Source organism: Asterias amurensis, chromosome 9, assembly GCF_032118995.1.
Source record: "Asterias amurensis chromosome 9, ASM3211899v1".
Taxonomy (NCBI): Eukaryota; Metazoa; Echinodermata; class Asteroidea; order Forcipulatida; family Asteriidae; genus Asterias; species Asterias amurensis.
The window spans coordinates 8,213,120-8,229,365 of NC_092656.1; the positions used below are offsets into that span (position 1 = coordinate 8,213,120).

The following is a 16,246-nucleotide window of genomic DNA, read 5'->3' on the forward strand; positions in this document are numbered from 1 at the left end:
GGGCAACTAGAACTAGAAAGGTAAGCTTTATAAGCCAGTTGCGAGTTAGATTTGAATATCATCTGGTACAATTACTTGCTCAGTCACAATGTACCACTTCGAATTTCTCAGACTATAGAAACAGTTGCTATGTCAGTTAATGGTGCGGGTCAGCCTTTTTGCAAAGCAACCTCCAGATGAGCAAACTCGGGTAGGGTTTTGACTTGTAATGTTTTAGCCCAATCATTTGTACATCTTGATCTTATTTTAGGGGGCAATAAATAAAAAGGGAAAACAAGAGGGTGTGGTAAAGATAAAATCCTCACAAAATTGTTGCCTCTTTAAGCACTTACTTTTGATTTGCAGACAAAAGGCCATCAGTAAGTAAAGAGAACCAGCTACACCCCTTGCAGTCGACAGGTTGTTAGCATGGCCATACCAGAAATTAAGTACACCCAGGTAAGCTTTCTTCTGCCATTCAATTTCAGTGACAGGCCGGGGGAGAGGGGGGCATTTTGTTTTGTCATTTCAAGCTGCCAGCCTTAAAGTTTCCACATTTTTATTCCACACTGTCATTTTGTATTGTACCCGAGTTTGAAACCTTCGGACAGAGGGGAATCAATATTGTAACCTTTGCGTACACATTCTAGATTTTTTTTCATTCCGTTCCATTTCGTTCAACCACAACAAGCACTATGCTTAAAAAGTGGTACACTTTAGCGCAATAGTGGGTACAGTGACAATGGGTGCACTTGATAAGCTTCCCCGGGTAGACCCCGCAGTGCTCATTCGGGTGAGCCCCGGACAAGAGCTAATCAAATAATCTCTCGTGGTGACGTCATGCACTTTGGGCCAGCCCCAAGTGACTCGTTCCACAAGCAGGGCACTTGAGGATGACCCGAGTGAGCCCCTGGAATGTTGTCAAAGCTAATCGAACGTACCGGGGCAGACTGGGGTGGACCCAGGGAAGCTAAACGAACACACCTAATCTCGGACACAAGTGAACACTGACATTTAAAATCAGGTAAGCGTTATTAATTGTAGCCGAATTAGCATTTTAATTCATGGCACTGCATCATAAAAATTTCTTCTTCTTTTTCCTCAAGTTGTTTATCAACAATGAGTTTGTGAACTCTGTGAGTGGGAAGACATTCCCCACCATCAACCCAACGACGGGAGAGAAAATCTGTGACATCCAGGAAGGGGATAAGGTATGATTTTAAAACTCTCTAGAAATATTCTGCTATACAGCCAGGGATCACACCCGAGTTTATGATACAACCTTGGAAGCAGTGCCAGCAGAGCGATCACCTGAGGCAGAGGGGGATGCATGCACCTTTTTATTTAAACATTAAAATAGCTTGGGTTTTTAACAAATAAAAATTGACTGGTTGGACTTGAACCTGCAACCCCTGAGTGCGTTCAGACGCTCTACCAACTGAGCTATCTACATGTAGCCCTATGCTATGTTCTCATTCTCCCTATATTTGTCAACATTGTGTTTGTTTGTTTGTTTGTTTGTTTGTTTGTTTGCTTGCTTGCTTGCTTGCTTGCTTGCTTGCTTGCTTGCTTGCTTGCTTGCTTGCTTGTTTGTTTGTTTGTTTGTTTGTTTGTTTGTTTGTTTGTTTGTTTGTTTCCATTCATACAATCATACATACAGATAAATAATGAATTATTGTCAATATAAAATGTAGCATACATTAAAAGACTATACAGTATGAATGGGGGTGACATCCAGAGAAGGACTGGCCTTCTGTTAAACGGAGCACACGAGACTGCGGTCAAATAAATCAACTATGAATAAAACAAGCAATGAGCTTGTTTGGGGGCTGCCATGCAGTCTGAAACCATACAATCTGAATTATTTTGTGTGTCGTTTCTACAGGCAGATATTGATTTGGCAGTCAAAGCTGCAAAGGAGGCTTTCAAACTTGGGTCACCATGGAGAACTATGGATGCCTCAAAGAGAGCAGAATACCTCATGAAGTTGGCCGACTTACTTCAGAGAGATGTGGAATATCTGGCAGTAAGTAGCACTTATTTAAAGCACGTGTGTTACATTGGTAAGAGCAGAATCTACACAACGTGACCCTGGTTTCCTGGCGGAATCCCAGTTTAGGTTTCTATCGGGGCTGTCAATATTCACTCAATTCCGTTAATAAAAATTATACTTGCATTACAGTGACAGGGTTCTATTTCCACTCTGACCAACTCTTGCGTAATTCCATTTTTTATTGGATTTCAATAACAAAATTTATAAATAAGACACGGCTTTTGACATCTTCTTGTAGTCTTTGGAGACTGTGGACAACGGTATGATCATAACAAAGAGTAGACGTGGTGTGATTCGAGCTGCTGGGATGCTTCGCTACTATGCAGGATGGGCAGACAAGATACATGGGAAGACCATTCCCCTTGGTAAGTAATAAGAATCAACACAAGTAGTGCCCACATACTATGTCAGCTGATTTGACACTTCAAAACTGGTCATGACTTTGTTCCGATACCCGATGTATTTTCCTCATCCTTACCATAACCCTTTTATTTATCTATTTAGATGGTAAACTCTTCTGCTACACACGCTATGAACCAAAGGGTGTAATCGGTGCCATCATACCCTGGAATTTTCCGATACAAATTATGATACGCAAGATGGCGACAGCCCTCGCCTGCGGTAACACCATAGTGGTCAAGCCTGCAGAACAGACACCATTGACAGCTCTGTGCATAGCTACTCTGGTCAAAGAGGTAAATTGTTAAGCTTTAAATCACTTGAACTTACATGGAAAGTGTACCTTTGTAGTTTTAATCTATATATAAATGTAGATACACAGTTAAAATAACATGTGAAAACTTCATTTGGTCACATTTTTGAGATATCGCAACAAATCAAAAGATGAAGAATAATCCTCAAAAAGGAATACACTAATTGAGAAACGTTTGCAATAAAGTTTCTCATTGCAGTAAAATTACGAGTGAAATGTTTCTCAAAATGCCTAAAGCCTGGTTCATACTTCCTGCGAATGCGAAGCGAATTCGACGTGAATTTGACGTCACAACCCTCCCATCGCAGCGATATTTGCAAGTGAGTTGAGCAAAGTTGAATTCGTTGCGAATTTGTGACGTCAACTTTCGTATCGCATTCGCATTCGTAGTAAGTATGAACCGGGCTTCATACTATCAAAAGCTGCTGTGGTATTCTATTAACCAAAAGTTTTTTATTAGGGCTTACTTGTAAACACTATGACAAGGTAATAATGGCCCGGTCCCACTGCAGCGATAACGAAAACGATAACGATCACGACGCAAAGAAAACGCATTCTATTGGTCGATTTGCTCCTTGCAGAATACGCACACGCTCATTCAACCAATGTAATGCGTTCTCTTTGCGTCGTTATCGTTATCGTTCTCGTTGTCGCTGCAGTGGGACCGGGCCTTAAGGGTTTCAAACTCCAAGAAATGACACGGTCCAACAGTTCAAACTCCAAGCATTAATATTAAGAAGTCTAACAGTTTCAAACTACAAAACAATAGGCCTATAACAAAGTTTGTTTACATACTCAGTGCCTTAAGTACCTTGTTTTGTAGATACGTCGCTATATAAGACTTTGATATTATTAATATTATTAAACTTGTATCCTGCGCACTTTTGCTAAGTAGACAATCATTATAAGCACAATTTTCAGCTTCGAGCAGCTATGAAGTATGCCCAGGAAACAGCTAGTTCCCTTTGAGAGCCCAAAGTTTCATGATAAGAAGTAACAATAAACAATAAATATTATACCTCCCTTTTGATTGTTATTTTAGGCAGGTTTCCCAGCTGGTGTTTTCAACATCGTCCCTGGGTATGGACCAACAGCTGGTGCCTCCCTCTCAGAACACATGAATGTTGATATGGTTACGTTCACTGGCTCCGTACAGGCAAGCCTATAGCCCCCTTTTTTCTTTCTTTTCTCTCTATTTTAATTGCTATTGTTACCATCATGACCATGGTCAAAAGGCCTCTGTAAACATTCATTTTCAATCAGTAAATTTCGCCATGCTTGGCCTGCGGTTCTGGTCAAAGAGAGACCAGCTTTTTGCGCGACTTTCTTGGGTAAATGCCGCAGGCTTTGCCTCGAGTCGTGGTTTTCCTCTTGAATTTTGATTGTACTCCCTTTGTTGTTTTTTTCCTGTCATTCTCTGAGCGCTTTGTACCCTTAGGAAAAGGTGCTAAATAAATGGTTTTACTATTATTATTTTTGTTGTCTCTTCTAATGTTTTTACCAATATGTGCATTATTGTACTTTTTATCTGCTCTAGAATGGTGAAGGGTCATGAGCTAAAACCCTACCAAAGTACATTAGGCCCATGGAGTTGTTCAAAGCACTCACAGTGCTTAGCACGATGCATCCATGGGTAAAACACAAACTAATATCAAAATCAGTTTAAATTGAAGGTAATTAATTTGAATGTTGCTTGTTGGTTATTTGTTCAGGTTGGCAAGTTGATTCAGCAAGCATCAGGTCGGAGTAATCTGAAACATGTAGCCCTTGAGCTTGGAGGGAAGAGCCCTAACGTGGTATTTGCTGATGCAGATTGTAAGTATTTCAGATCTCCACAGGGGTTGAATTAACCAGGATCCCATCAAAATCCCAATGGGATCCCACCAAAATCCCAATGGGAGTCCCGCTGGAAACTCATCAAACAATTGAGCTTAATATGAAAAATTCTAGGATAGAAGATGGAGAAGAAGGAAAAAATAGATGAAAAACAAGAGGTGTTTGTGCTGGTATTACACGAAAAACCTAATCAGAAAACCCAATTTGTTAACAAGATTTTCTGCTTCAATATAACCATAAACATTGTGTTCTACTTTCACAGTGGATTACGCAGTAGAGGTGAGCCACGGTGCGCTGTTCAGCCACTCGGGGCAAGTCTGCTGTGCCGCGACTAGGACCTACGTCCAGGAGGGAGTCTATGATGAGTTTGTTAAGAAGAGTGCTGAGCGTGCAAGCAAGAGAATCATCGGAAACCCTTATGATGAGAAGACAGAGTCTGGACCTATTGTAAGTGTTAGACTAAGGCATCAGGGTAAACATGGTAAATGACATCCCCTGACCATTGCCTTGGTGCCCCTGCCCTCATAGGGGCACCCGTACTAAGGCAAACTTACCTGCAACTTGTATTTCAAACTTCAAGTAATAGATTACAAGGAAAACTGACAGGGTAAATTGTTTAAATAAACAAAACAAAACAAATCAAACCACATTGCTTTTATACAGATTGACACAGACCAGGTGAGTAAAATTATGGAGCTGATTGAAAGTGGCAAGAATGAGGGAGCTAAGCTGCAGTGCGGAGGAAAGCGCATCGAAGGGAAGGGTAACTTCATCGAGTCGACCGTCTTCTCTGAAGTGACTGATGATATGAGAATCGCCAGAGAAGAGGTCAGTTTTTAAGGCGGTAACACAGGGAGGAAAAAGGCTTCAGTTGGTGGGAATAATAACCTTGATAGTGGCTGGCCAAGGCCCATTGAAATATTACCCATAATAAAAAACTGATCTTAGTGCTTGTTCTAAAAACAACTCAAGTGTCAAACTGTGTGGAGAGTGTTCTTCTCATGTCATTTGACTCCTATTTATTAGGCCTACTTCCTGAGATGCCCCCTACTGGAGCAAGAATGCAGAATTGGAGCCTTGCAGAGTACAATGATATTGCAATGGAGCTGTGTTCAGTTCTGGCTGAAACACAACATCTGGTGTGATGACACGATAAGAAGAAGAAGACTCCTGTCTTGTAAATAATTATCTGGGTCAGTAAAAGTTTGGAACCACAAGCCCTGTAGTCTTGTTGATTTTCCCCCCAAAACTGAGCCTTTTCATTCATCTTCTTCTCTGTACATTTCCTCCAGATCTTTGGTCCTGTTCAGCAGATCATCAAGTTTAAGACTCTTGAGGAAGTTATTGATCGAGCTAATGATACAGAGTTTGGTCTTGCCGCAGGGGTCATCACCAAAGACATTGATAAAGCTCTTGCAATCGCCAACAGCGTCAGGGCCGGAAGCGTTTGGTCAGTTGTCAATTCTTAGCATTGTATTATTTTTAAACAATTGAAGAATTGAGGCTTTAAAACCAGCTACAACTGTTTTCCTTTGCACTCCTCAGAATCAAACTCCACACTTAAGTCCAGAAATATAAAATTAAAACACTAAAGTGTACTTGAGGCAGAGCAGTATAGTTCTCCGGACCTAAGCACTCGTGTTGTCAGCAGAAGAGTGTGAGTTCAAATCGCGGTCATGCCATTTGTGCACTTGAGCAAGGCACTTAGCCATAATTGCTTAGTAAAAAGTTGGGAAGGTAGTACATTTTGTTCTATCAGCCAGTGGATGATACCCAAGCTAACATCATTACAAATATTAAAGGGAATAACCCTGTTTCAGCCCAAGGAGTAGGTGTTAATTAGCTAGCTCCCGATGAGAGTTGTTTTGGATAGACAGCCCAAATCATTTAAGTGTAGCCCTCACCTTGAAGTGGCCGTCTATGGCCTTGTGATGTTAAGCTATAATCTCATAAAAACATAAAAGGAATTTGTCATATTTTCTATTATTGTCCAACAGGATCAACACCTATGGAGTGGTAGATTTCCGTGCTCCATTTGGAGGCTACAACATGTCTGGTGTTGGACGGGAAGGGTAAGATAGGATTCATAGTTGCAACTTCATATTCGTAGGTTTTGTAGCATTGAATAGTGAGGTATCGATATTTGGTTTGCAGTAATACCATGTGTGTAACTACTTGCCAGGTAGAGTTTGTGCTTAAAGATATGTCTTGCTTTATTCTAGATACTACCGTGGAGTAGATGTTTGGGGGTTCAGGAGACTTGTCAGTTCTGAAAAGAACTGTCCTGCTTTTTAACTATATGTGTATTACCTGGGCGGATTCATTCATTCATTCATTTTTGGTCTATTATTTAAAAAACAAATTCCCATGGCGACCGGAGGTCGAATTACAGAAAATTACAGAGATTAAAAAAAATAAAAAATAAAACTAATATACATGTAAGAAATAATTGATTAAGGAGAGACAAATATTTACATTGATGGTATAGAAAATAGGCTGGGGCTACTACTACTTAGCTCATAGGATCATAATTAACTGCACTACCAGTAAGTTCATAAATTGGTCTCAACGTTTCGACTAGCTTGCTCTAGCCATCATCAGGATGAAAAAGGGGTCATCAGGAAGGTTTACGCTTAGTCATCATCAGTTCTCGGTAAAATGAATGGCACTTAAATACTTTCTTTGCTTAGAAGTGCAGCAGCTTTCGATAGTAAAAAGCCTTCAAGAATCATTTCACAATTGTGGTCATCAGTTTTATCCCCCAAAAATTGACTTTCAGATTGTGTAGTCCAATTACAGATTATTCTACCTGCGTAGACAATGCCCACTACGGATTTACAGCAATATCTCCAAAATGCTACCACCTCTCAAAATGAAAGTTTCACAGTTTTGTTATTTACTGTTTATAGCTACATTTGTATAGGATTAAAACAATTTAAATTGTTCCAAAAAAAGATGGTGTACAATCCCTTCAAAAGAAATTTTAAAAAGCAAGTCAAAACCCACCAAAAAAATGTTGACATTCTGTTTTTCGCCAAACAGTAACTTTGGAAATCACTCGATGGCAATTAAGGAGGCAATATGCATTTTGAATGAGTATTTGACGTGTTTTACTTTCTTCCTCTTACAGGGGTGAAGAATCACTCAGTGATTTCTGTGAGATAAAAACGGTGAGTAGCAGAAGATAATTAAGAAACAATCTACAAACTAATTAGAATCTCCAACCAATCAACCTCAATTTCTCTGCAATGTATCACTAGTGTTAAATTTCTGTATATGGCTAATTGAAGCAACTGTCAAAGAACAAACATCTGGAGAGTCCTGTGTGTTTACAAAAATCACCCGAGTAACCAAACCTAGCTACTTCTCCTACACCAAAAAACTTAGGGTGATCCAACAAACGCCGAATCACTGTGTCTATGTCAGGGGAGAAGTTGTGGGCTTGCTTGGGATGTAGGCCCATGTTGGCTGCTTAGACGAAAGGGTCTAGTGTTGCCCAAGGTCTTGCAACGCATCCGCAACAATTAATCATCGCCAATAATTACTATAATAATCACCACTGCACTGCTAACAGCCAGTGGTGGAGGAGCACCTTGGTAGCCTGGGGTGGACACTGGACAGAAAGTCTAAGGCACACAAGGACAGACATGTTCAGATTCAAGATACGACTGTCATAATGGTGGCCAGCATTTGAAGACGAGTTGTCAGTATTACCATAGTGAACAGACATCTGGAGAGTCCTGTGTTTTTCGATAATCAATGATCAACCGAGTTTATCTTAAACCTAGCTACTTATCCTATGGCACAAAACTTAGGGTGTTCCAACAAACACTGAATCGTCATGCCTGTGTCTGTGTCCAGGGAGAAGTTGTGGGCTTCCTTGGGATAAAACCCACAACGGCTGCTTAGACAAAAGGACTTTAATAAGTGTTGACCAAGTTTCCTTGTAAGAGAGTGTCTTTGTGTTGCAAAACACAGCAACCATCCGCAACAATTAATCATCATCGCCAATGTTGTTTTTACTATATTACCAATGCACCGCTAACAGCCAGTGGTGGAGTCGTACCTTCGCAGCCTCTGACGTGTTAATTTTACTATTACATTTTTTCCTCCCTAGGTTGTCATCAAAGTTCCTGAGAAGAATTCCTAAAAAGGTCCCAGAGAGTTGTTCTACACAATGCAGCAATTGATGAAGATACTGCCATATTTTGTGAATGGAAAAAAGTTATTATCCATATCAACTGCAAATACACAACAAAGAGTCAAACAAGAGACTAACTCCACAGTGTAAAACATGTGTTTATGATGGTGCACTGGTTGATAAGCAAGGGCAGAGTTCCACATTTTGAAGTCCTAATTACAATATAATCCACAAACCGCCTGGTACGTTATGGAGGCAACAAAGGCCTTCATCAGACCTAGCTACCTTCAACATTTGCATCTTGCAATCAGGGAGACTTTGTTCAACAATCAGGGAGAACATAATTTAATTGATCATGTTGATAAGGGATACTTTCAATTGCTTGACGCTTGATGAATAACCAACTAGAAAGCTAACTGCTTTGTTCTTCGGAGCATGGAAAGAGGGGTTAGATACTAAGAAAACTTTCTGCAGAATCAGGGCACAATGCATGTATGTTTGCGATTTGACACCAAGATTGGCAGATCAGAAGCAGACAATCGCAAGTGACCTCAAGGGATCAATGCATGTGACTATCACATGTCATCATGTTAGACTGACAATTGGGACACAGCAAATCAACTTAATTCAAAAGAGGATTTAATCTGACAAACAATAAAGAAAGAAACCAAATTGTCAATTCAAATTAACCAATTAAATAAAACTAAAATATTTTAAAATAAAGAAAAGTATTATTTAAGGCTTTTTAGACAAAACTATTTACAGAGACTTGCTAATAAATCAAATAATCAATCCAACATCACACAGCCAACTTTGGATCTTTGGATCTATGCCTGCTTCAGACAAGTACTATCAAACATTATTATTTTCTTTTGAAAGTACACATGTGTTGTAACTTGTAGGCCTATGTATTAGAGACCAAGATATTTGAATCTAGGTCATGTAGGTACAGTAAATCCAAAATAATTGACGCCTTTACAAACAAAGTTATGATTAGCAAAACATAGGCCTACAATTCATGTAAGGCAAATCAGCCCTACCCAGGGTGCTTTGCAGATGACAGTTGGTATGTCATCAGTAAGTGCTACGTCACAAGGAAATGCTACATTACACCATTACGTTAAACACGATAATGCACGAGTTAGTTGAATGCTCGCTGATGCCTCAGCACAAGATTATTAATCTCTAAACACTTCTTGATTGTAATTCCTACAGTTTGTATAACAAAATTAATACTTTTCAAAATGACATTTTTGTTAATAATTCATGTAAATGTCTGGATTATTTGTAATAAAATACAAATTCTTTGTAAAAGAGTGTTTGCAAATATTACTTTTCAAGTGTATGCCTAATCCTGCTAACACTTTCTAAAGCATGTGTATGCCTATATCTGTTTCAATTAATAAACTGAACGGGAAACCTGACTTGGTAAATTTCAAATGCATACATCCAAGCAATGTACAAGATCGTGAACGGCAAACAAACAAAGCGTGTGGGGAATGTGTACTGCATGTACCTGGCCTCCGCGCAGGCCGATGTGACTTGTTAACACCTGCAGAAGATCTCATACTCATTAATTTGCTAATCCTCTGATTGGCCGCTGGTCAGGCAATCGGATCGAGCCCCAATTTAAAAAAACAGCGCTCTTAACGCGACATCAAAATATTATATTTTTTGTGGCACAATAATGTGAGGCCTTTCTAAACTAATTTGCTTGGGAAATATTATTTTTATTTTTGTAAATATTATTTTATTGTTTTTAATCAACAATATATATTTTGTGTTGCCCAATAATATTAGCCTTTCTAACCTAGTTTGCTTGGGACATATTTTTAATATTTAATCCCTACATCTAAACAAAAGGCAATGCATCTTTGAGATAGATGCAACGCTAAATTCTTATAATTCCATAGGAAGTTTTTAAGATAGCCAGGAGTCATTTATTCCAGGGTGTCGCATCGATCATCTCGTTGTTAGATTTTTTCAGCCTATATCCTTTCAGCACTAATTTCAGTTCCTGTAGCAAAAGCATCCTCACTTCCCATCGTAGCTAAACTGGCACAAATGTAGCAAAATATCAATACACATATCGACATAAATCTGTTAAAAAATAAGCCATACCTCCTGGGACTTCTGGATCCTTGCCATTGGTTGCAGCTCTCATGGATCTTTCCGTCTCGCGAGATTGAAGGAAAGCAGTTTCATCACTTCCACTCTCGGTGGGTAGGTAAGGAGCCTCTTAAAGGGCATGGTCAATAATGCCAAGTTGGCCCTCTATGGACTGCAACAAAACTCTGTCACTGACTGAGTTTTCCATCTAGAGGGCGCCAGACAGGGTCTCAATCATTTTTTCCATGTCGGCTGTTGGGACTTTTTTGCATGCCGCTGCAGCCTGGGTGGAGAAACCAAATACAAGATGCAAATTATTCACTCACAATTCAACATCATAGAAAAAAACTTTTGATTGTTTGTTTCTTTACTTAACTAAAACTACGTTACTACGTAACTACGTTACTTCAGAGGGAGCCGCTTCTCACAATGTTTTATACCACCAACAGCTCCCCATTACTCATTACCAAGTGATGTTTTATGCTAATAATTATTTTGAGTAATTACCAATAGTGTCCATTGCCTTAGATGAAAATTTTTATTGGGGATAAGACTATTTTTATTCTGGTTTTACCCATATAGCACTGTATACTCAGTTCTTTCCCGAGTTCTGTAAAAAAAATCACAGGCATATTACTCGGGTGGGATTCGAACTCACGACCCTTGCAATCCTAGAGCAGTGGCTTACCAACTAAACCACCGCACCTAAAATCCACATACCTTATCAAATGGTTTCAGTCCCTCGTTGATCTTTTGCTTAGTGTCCAGCAGGTGTTGCTTACGGGGGACCAGTGCTTGGTATAACCTCTTATTCTCCTGCTGCACCTGTTCAAGCAGGTGCTCTAATCTCTCCTTCTCTCGTAGTTTGGGCTGGATGAGGTGGCTTCGGACATCCTCAACGGGGTCACCTGAGGGTCTCCTGTAAATAACAATAATAATAATGATATGATAAAATGAATAAAGAACAGTATTTATGTTGCGCCTCCATGCCCCCTGGTCATTGCCTTGGTGCCCTTGAGATGCTCCTATAGTAATTTATAATTTCCTCATAGGGTGCCCTTTATAAAGGAGAAGGTGCCTTCTTAGTGCCCTTGCCCTTTCAAAAATATACATACAGTCCTGATACACCGGGTCACTACATGGATGCAGACAATGCAAATTTATAATGGGGTCAACCCAGGGAAGCTAATTGACTGCACCCAATAATAAAAGAACTGATTTGAACAAGTATGCCTGTTCCTTGTTGTTTATTCAAAAATTATTCAAAAAAAACGCCACACACTGGGGTCGACCCAGGGAAGCTAAATGACTGCACCCAATAATAAAAGAACTGATTTGAACAAGTATGCCTGTTCCTTGTTGTTTGTTCAAAAAAATCATAAAAGGAACGGGCAAAGAGTTGAACCTGCTGAGTTTCAATTCTAGTAAGCATCGTGGGGACACCATGGAAATTAAATCCCTCATTTAAGAGTGGTGAGTCTTTGATCAGAACTTAATTGGCTAATGGTTTAATAAATAAACAAATGCTGCATAGATCTCCAAATTAGTTATTCCTGTCTTACCAGGCTGGCTGCGAGAGCTGTGTGGGGGCCTCATGAATGTGTTGATCTAACTCATTAAATAACCTGACAAGACCCTCTTCTTCTATCATCAGCTCAAGTTCTTTCTGTAAAGCAAAGATTAGGAATAGTTTTAACTTAAATACAAACAGAAATTGGAGACATCATAGAACAGAGTAAGCAGTGACAAAATTGGGCATTTTCTTATTTATTTAGAGGTGAACTTGAGGGGAAATAAATAACTGGGTAGGCTATAATATTTTAACTGATGTACTGAACCATACATTTAAATTATTTAATGCGAAGCTGATAGAAATTAAGTCCAATATCCTTAAAACAAATCTTTATTATCACCTAGAAAGTGGCAATCTGATGTAAAGTGTTCAATCATTTCTATTGACTAGTAAATATCCCTTACTACACCAGGCAGTTTGGATGGATGGGGTGTGGCCCAAATTCACCATTTCCTCTTGCTTTACACTACACCTCATCAAATTATAGAGCTCTCCATGTTTGGACTCAACAATCTGATCTAATAGACCTTATGCATTGTCGTCATCTAGCGGCCATCTTAGTGGAAAAACGGTGACGAAACAATCAAAACGCACAGATTCGTACGCGCGACGCACAGGATTGACCAATGAACAACCTCCTTTTGACCTCTATGTGAGGGCGCCCTACTGAAATGACGTCATGTGCATTTAAGGTCTATACTTGATTGCCTGATCCAGTGCAGTGATGTAAGAAACTTGGGCATCAGAGCCCAGTCCTTCTGAATCTTTCACTTTGCTAGTTGCATTATTGGAGGAATTGGGACTAGGTAGCTGTGAGGTTAGCTGTGTGTGTAACTAACTGTTTGTAACTAATTGTAAGGCCAAGGTTAATAATATTTATATAATTTATAGAATACTTTAAATAAAATTTACATATGGTGATAAAAACCTAGCCTAGTCTACGACCTTCTAAGTTCTAGTCTGAATCATAACCCTCCATCCTCATGATCCTCCTCGCATCATTCATACATGTACCTTCCACGTGGGCTTTTAAAGGCATTTTTCCAAAGTTTTTCATTTTTGGATTACGATAATCGTAACTAGGCCAAAGGATCTTTTTGCTTTTTGATAGTAAGTTGATGATAGTTCATATAAATAAGAAAGTTTCATACCTGCAAATGATTGATGAAATTCATTACAAATCATTGCCTTGCCCTTCAGCCCTTGTGACATGATTGTGGACATGATTTTTTTGTAACAAAGAGAAAATAGAATGAGAAAGATTATATTAAAACTTTCCGTATCCTGTCATTACTTTGGATAACTTTCCGTACGGCGCCACCATTTTTTCACTCATTTTTTACAAAAAGGGATATCTCATTGAGGTAAATTATAATATATTTCATATTTTATTATTTCATATCGAATGAAAAAGTGGTGGTGCCATACGGAAACTTTTGCCATTACTTTTAAAAGTGGTGGCACTGGCAGGATACGGAGAGTGGTTCCAAAACAAATCCACAGACCTGAACAGAAGATTCAAGATTTTCCAAGAACTGTTCCCTGATGCTTCTTAAAGCTGCTGGTCTTTTCTCATGGGCAAATGAGTAGCTACGTGCGAAGGTGCTATACCTGTAATGTAGGGAAGAGACCATTTTGAGTGAGTGGATAAACATCAATAACCTCAATTATTACAGCACTGCAGTCATGGCAGTGCATGCCCACTGTACGCTGTCCTGACTGTCTGACTGATCAACGGCACAAGAAAGTGTTTTGTGTTTGTTTCTTTTTGTAAACTGATTTGTTATGCCACTACATTTTACTTGCTCTCTCCACGTAGTAGTATTAGTTTTGCTTCATTGCTTTCATAAGGGGGTGGGGGGGGGGGGTCCATACTCGACAAGCTTTCCTTTTCAATGGCCCCCTTCATCCAACTCCATCACCTTACTGTTTTTACGGCTAAGCTCCGTTTTGGTTTTTGTTTTATTGGATAACTTTCCGCATGGCGCCACCACTTTTTCACTCATTTTTACAAAAAGGGATATATCAATCAGGTAAATTAGATACTATATTATTTTATTTCGAATGAAAAAGTGGTGGCGCCATACGGAAACTTTTCCGTTTTATTTTCCGTAATTTATATTTTGCCTTTGCTTGTAAATGTTGTATTATTATAGCATTACTTTCATTTGCTTGTATAACATAATTCTTTATTCACTCCTAAAAAAATTGTTTTGTTTATTAAATGTTTGGATTTGGAAATAAATTGAATTGAATAGTGTCGGAAATACAGGAACAACGACTCCGTTTTATGAATAAAACTTGAACCTTCAATGAACTGAACGGTGAAAACTCTGCTCGAGTTTTACCTTCCGGCTTCTAGGCACTTTTTCACTGTTTTTTGAAGAGCGTCCCGCAACCTTATCATATGAGAACCTTCGTCACATTGTCGTGTTTCTTCTAAACGTGAATATGCAAGTGAACTTTCATTTGAGGCCGAGCCGGGCCCAGCGGACGACTTGTCCATTGATGTTTCGTTTGGAGCAGCGGCCATTATATTTTTGAGAATCGCGGTAATTTGCTTTCGGTTATTGAGGGCGCTATATCGAAATGAACAGCATACCGTATTTTATTTTTTTGCCTCATCCAGCTAGGAACTTCCAAAAATGAACAGGTGTGTGATGGGGTCCGATAGTTTTGAAGCAAACAAGTTAGGCGAAAGAAAGGAAACAGATTATAAATAAATTATAGGAAAACATTATCCCTCATTGGACCATGAAGGACGGAGGAAAATACCGAAAGAACCCGCGAAACCTAGTTGAGTCAGCATGCACACGCGCCGGGGGGTTTTCTCGTTTAGTATCTTGATCCGTAGCTGAGGGTCTTGGCGGGAGCAAAAGCCGTTGTAGCACAACACATTTTTGAGAAACGCCGGCTCCCTTTGAAGTAGGCCTAAAATAGCTTTTGAGAAAGAGTAATTTTCCACTAAAATTTGAATTTAATTAATAAGAGACCCCATCTGAGGTCTCGAATTCACTGAAAGCACACAACTTGAGCAACACGCGGGTGTTCAATATTGTTTTTGTGCCATTATTCTCTCGCAACTCGAAATGTGTACAGGTCTTTTATTTTATGCAGAAGAGATACACCAAAGTGAGAAGCTGTCCCTTTGATATCCAGTGCCTTTAAAGGCAGTGGACACTATTGGTAATTACTCAAAATATTTATTAACATAAAACCTTACTTGGTAACGAGTGATGGGGAGAGGTTGGTATAAAACATTGTGAGAAACGGCTCCCTCTGAAGTGCCATAGTTTTCGAGAAAGAAGTAATTTTCCATGAATTTGATTTCGAGACCTCAGAACTTGAGGTCTCGAAATCAACCATCTAAACGCACACAACTTCGTGTGACAAAGGGTGTTTTTTCTTTCATTATTATCTCGCAAGTTCGGTGACCGATTGAGCTCAAATTTTCACAGGTTTGTTATTTTATGCATATGTTGAGATACACAAACTGTGAAGGCTAGTCTTTGACAATTACCAATGGTGTCCACTGCCTTTAAGGAAAACTGTGGAAAACTTTGGCGAACAGAGGCCCACTTGTGGGTGTTTCGATTAACTCAGTTTTCACTGAACTCGTCAGTCTCATAGAAAGCCTGATTGAATAATAGGATCAGTCAACAGAGAATCCTAGAAAGAAGAACAAACTCCTCTGTGTATTACGGGGATGAATGCTTGTTCTAAAATTGGACGTTAGACAAGCGTTTTGTATTTTGATGAAATAATTGAACAAAATCCGAGGTGATAAAAAAGAGAGAACAGATGAAATGGAACTGCTCTTCTGGCTAAACAAATTGCTCTCTC

General features: G+C 39.3%; 2 protein-coding genes across 2 annotated transcripts; one reads left to right on the forward strand and one right to left on the reverse strand.

Annotated features, from left to right (window-relative positions):
• Positions 1–408: 408 nt before the first annotated feature.
• On the forward strand, positions 409–10,035 carry LOC139941809 (aldehyde dehydrogenase 1A1-like). The gene is made up of 13 exons (XM_071938432.1): positions 409–438; positions 1,086–1,190; positions 1,865–2,005; positions 2,271–2,397; positions 2,537–2,727; positions 3,787–3,900; positions 4,457–4,559; positions 4,843–5,027; positions 5,244–5,408; positions 5,873–6,030; positions 6,578–6,652; positions 7,711–7,750; positions 8,698–10,035. The coding sequence occupies exons 1-13, from the start codon at positions 409–411 to the stop codon at positions 8,728–8,730; spliced, it is 1,467 nt and encodes a 488-aa protein (XP_071794533.1). The 3' UTR covers positions 8,731–10,035.
• LOC139941354 (polyamine-modulated factor 1-like) lies at positions 9,460–14,940 on the reverse strand. The gene is made up of 5 exons (XM_071937807.1): positions 14,752–14,940; positions 13,909–14,014; positions 12,393–12,496; positions 11,551–11,749; positions 9,460–11,113 (listed from the first exon to the last, which is right to left on the reverse strand). Exons 1-5 carry the CDS (start codon positions 14,934–14,936, stop codon positions 11,039–11,041), a joined length of 669 nt encoding a protein of 222 aa, XP_071793908.1. The 5' UTR covers positions 14,937–14,940; the 3' UTR covers positions 9,460–11,038.
• Between the last annotated feature and the right edge of the window lie 1,306 nt (positions 14,941–16,246).

What these genes read in the sequence shown, in the direction of transcription:
- LOC139941809 (XM_071938432.1), top strand. Translation starts at nt 409, where the DNA reads ATGGCCATACCAGAAATTAAGTACACCCAG. An exon ending in ACATCCAGGAAGGGGATAAG is followed by an intron (nt 1,191 to 1,864) that starts GTATGATTTTAA and finishes TCGTTTCTACAG; the next exon opens with GCAGATATTGATTTGGCAGT. An exon ending in GGTATTTGCTGATGCAGATT is followed by an intron (nt 4,560 to 4,842) that starts GTAAGTATTTCA and finishes CTACTTTCACAG; the next exon opens with TGGATTACGCAGTAGAGGTG.
- LOC139941354 (XM_071937807.1), bottom strand. Translation starts at nt 14,936, where the DNA reads ATGGCCGCTGCTCCAAACGAAACATCAATGGACAAGTCGTCCGCTGGG. An exon ending in CAGCTCTCGCAGCCAGCCTG is followed by an intron (nt 11,750 to 12,392) that starts GTAAGACAGGAA and finishes TGTTATTTACAG; the next exon opens with GAGACCCTCAGGTGACCCCG. An exon ending in GACTGAAACCATTTGATAAG is followed by an intron (nt 11,114 to 11,550) that starts GTATGTGGATTT and finishes TTCTCCACCCAG; the next exon opens with GCTGCAGCGGCATGCAAAAA.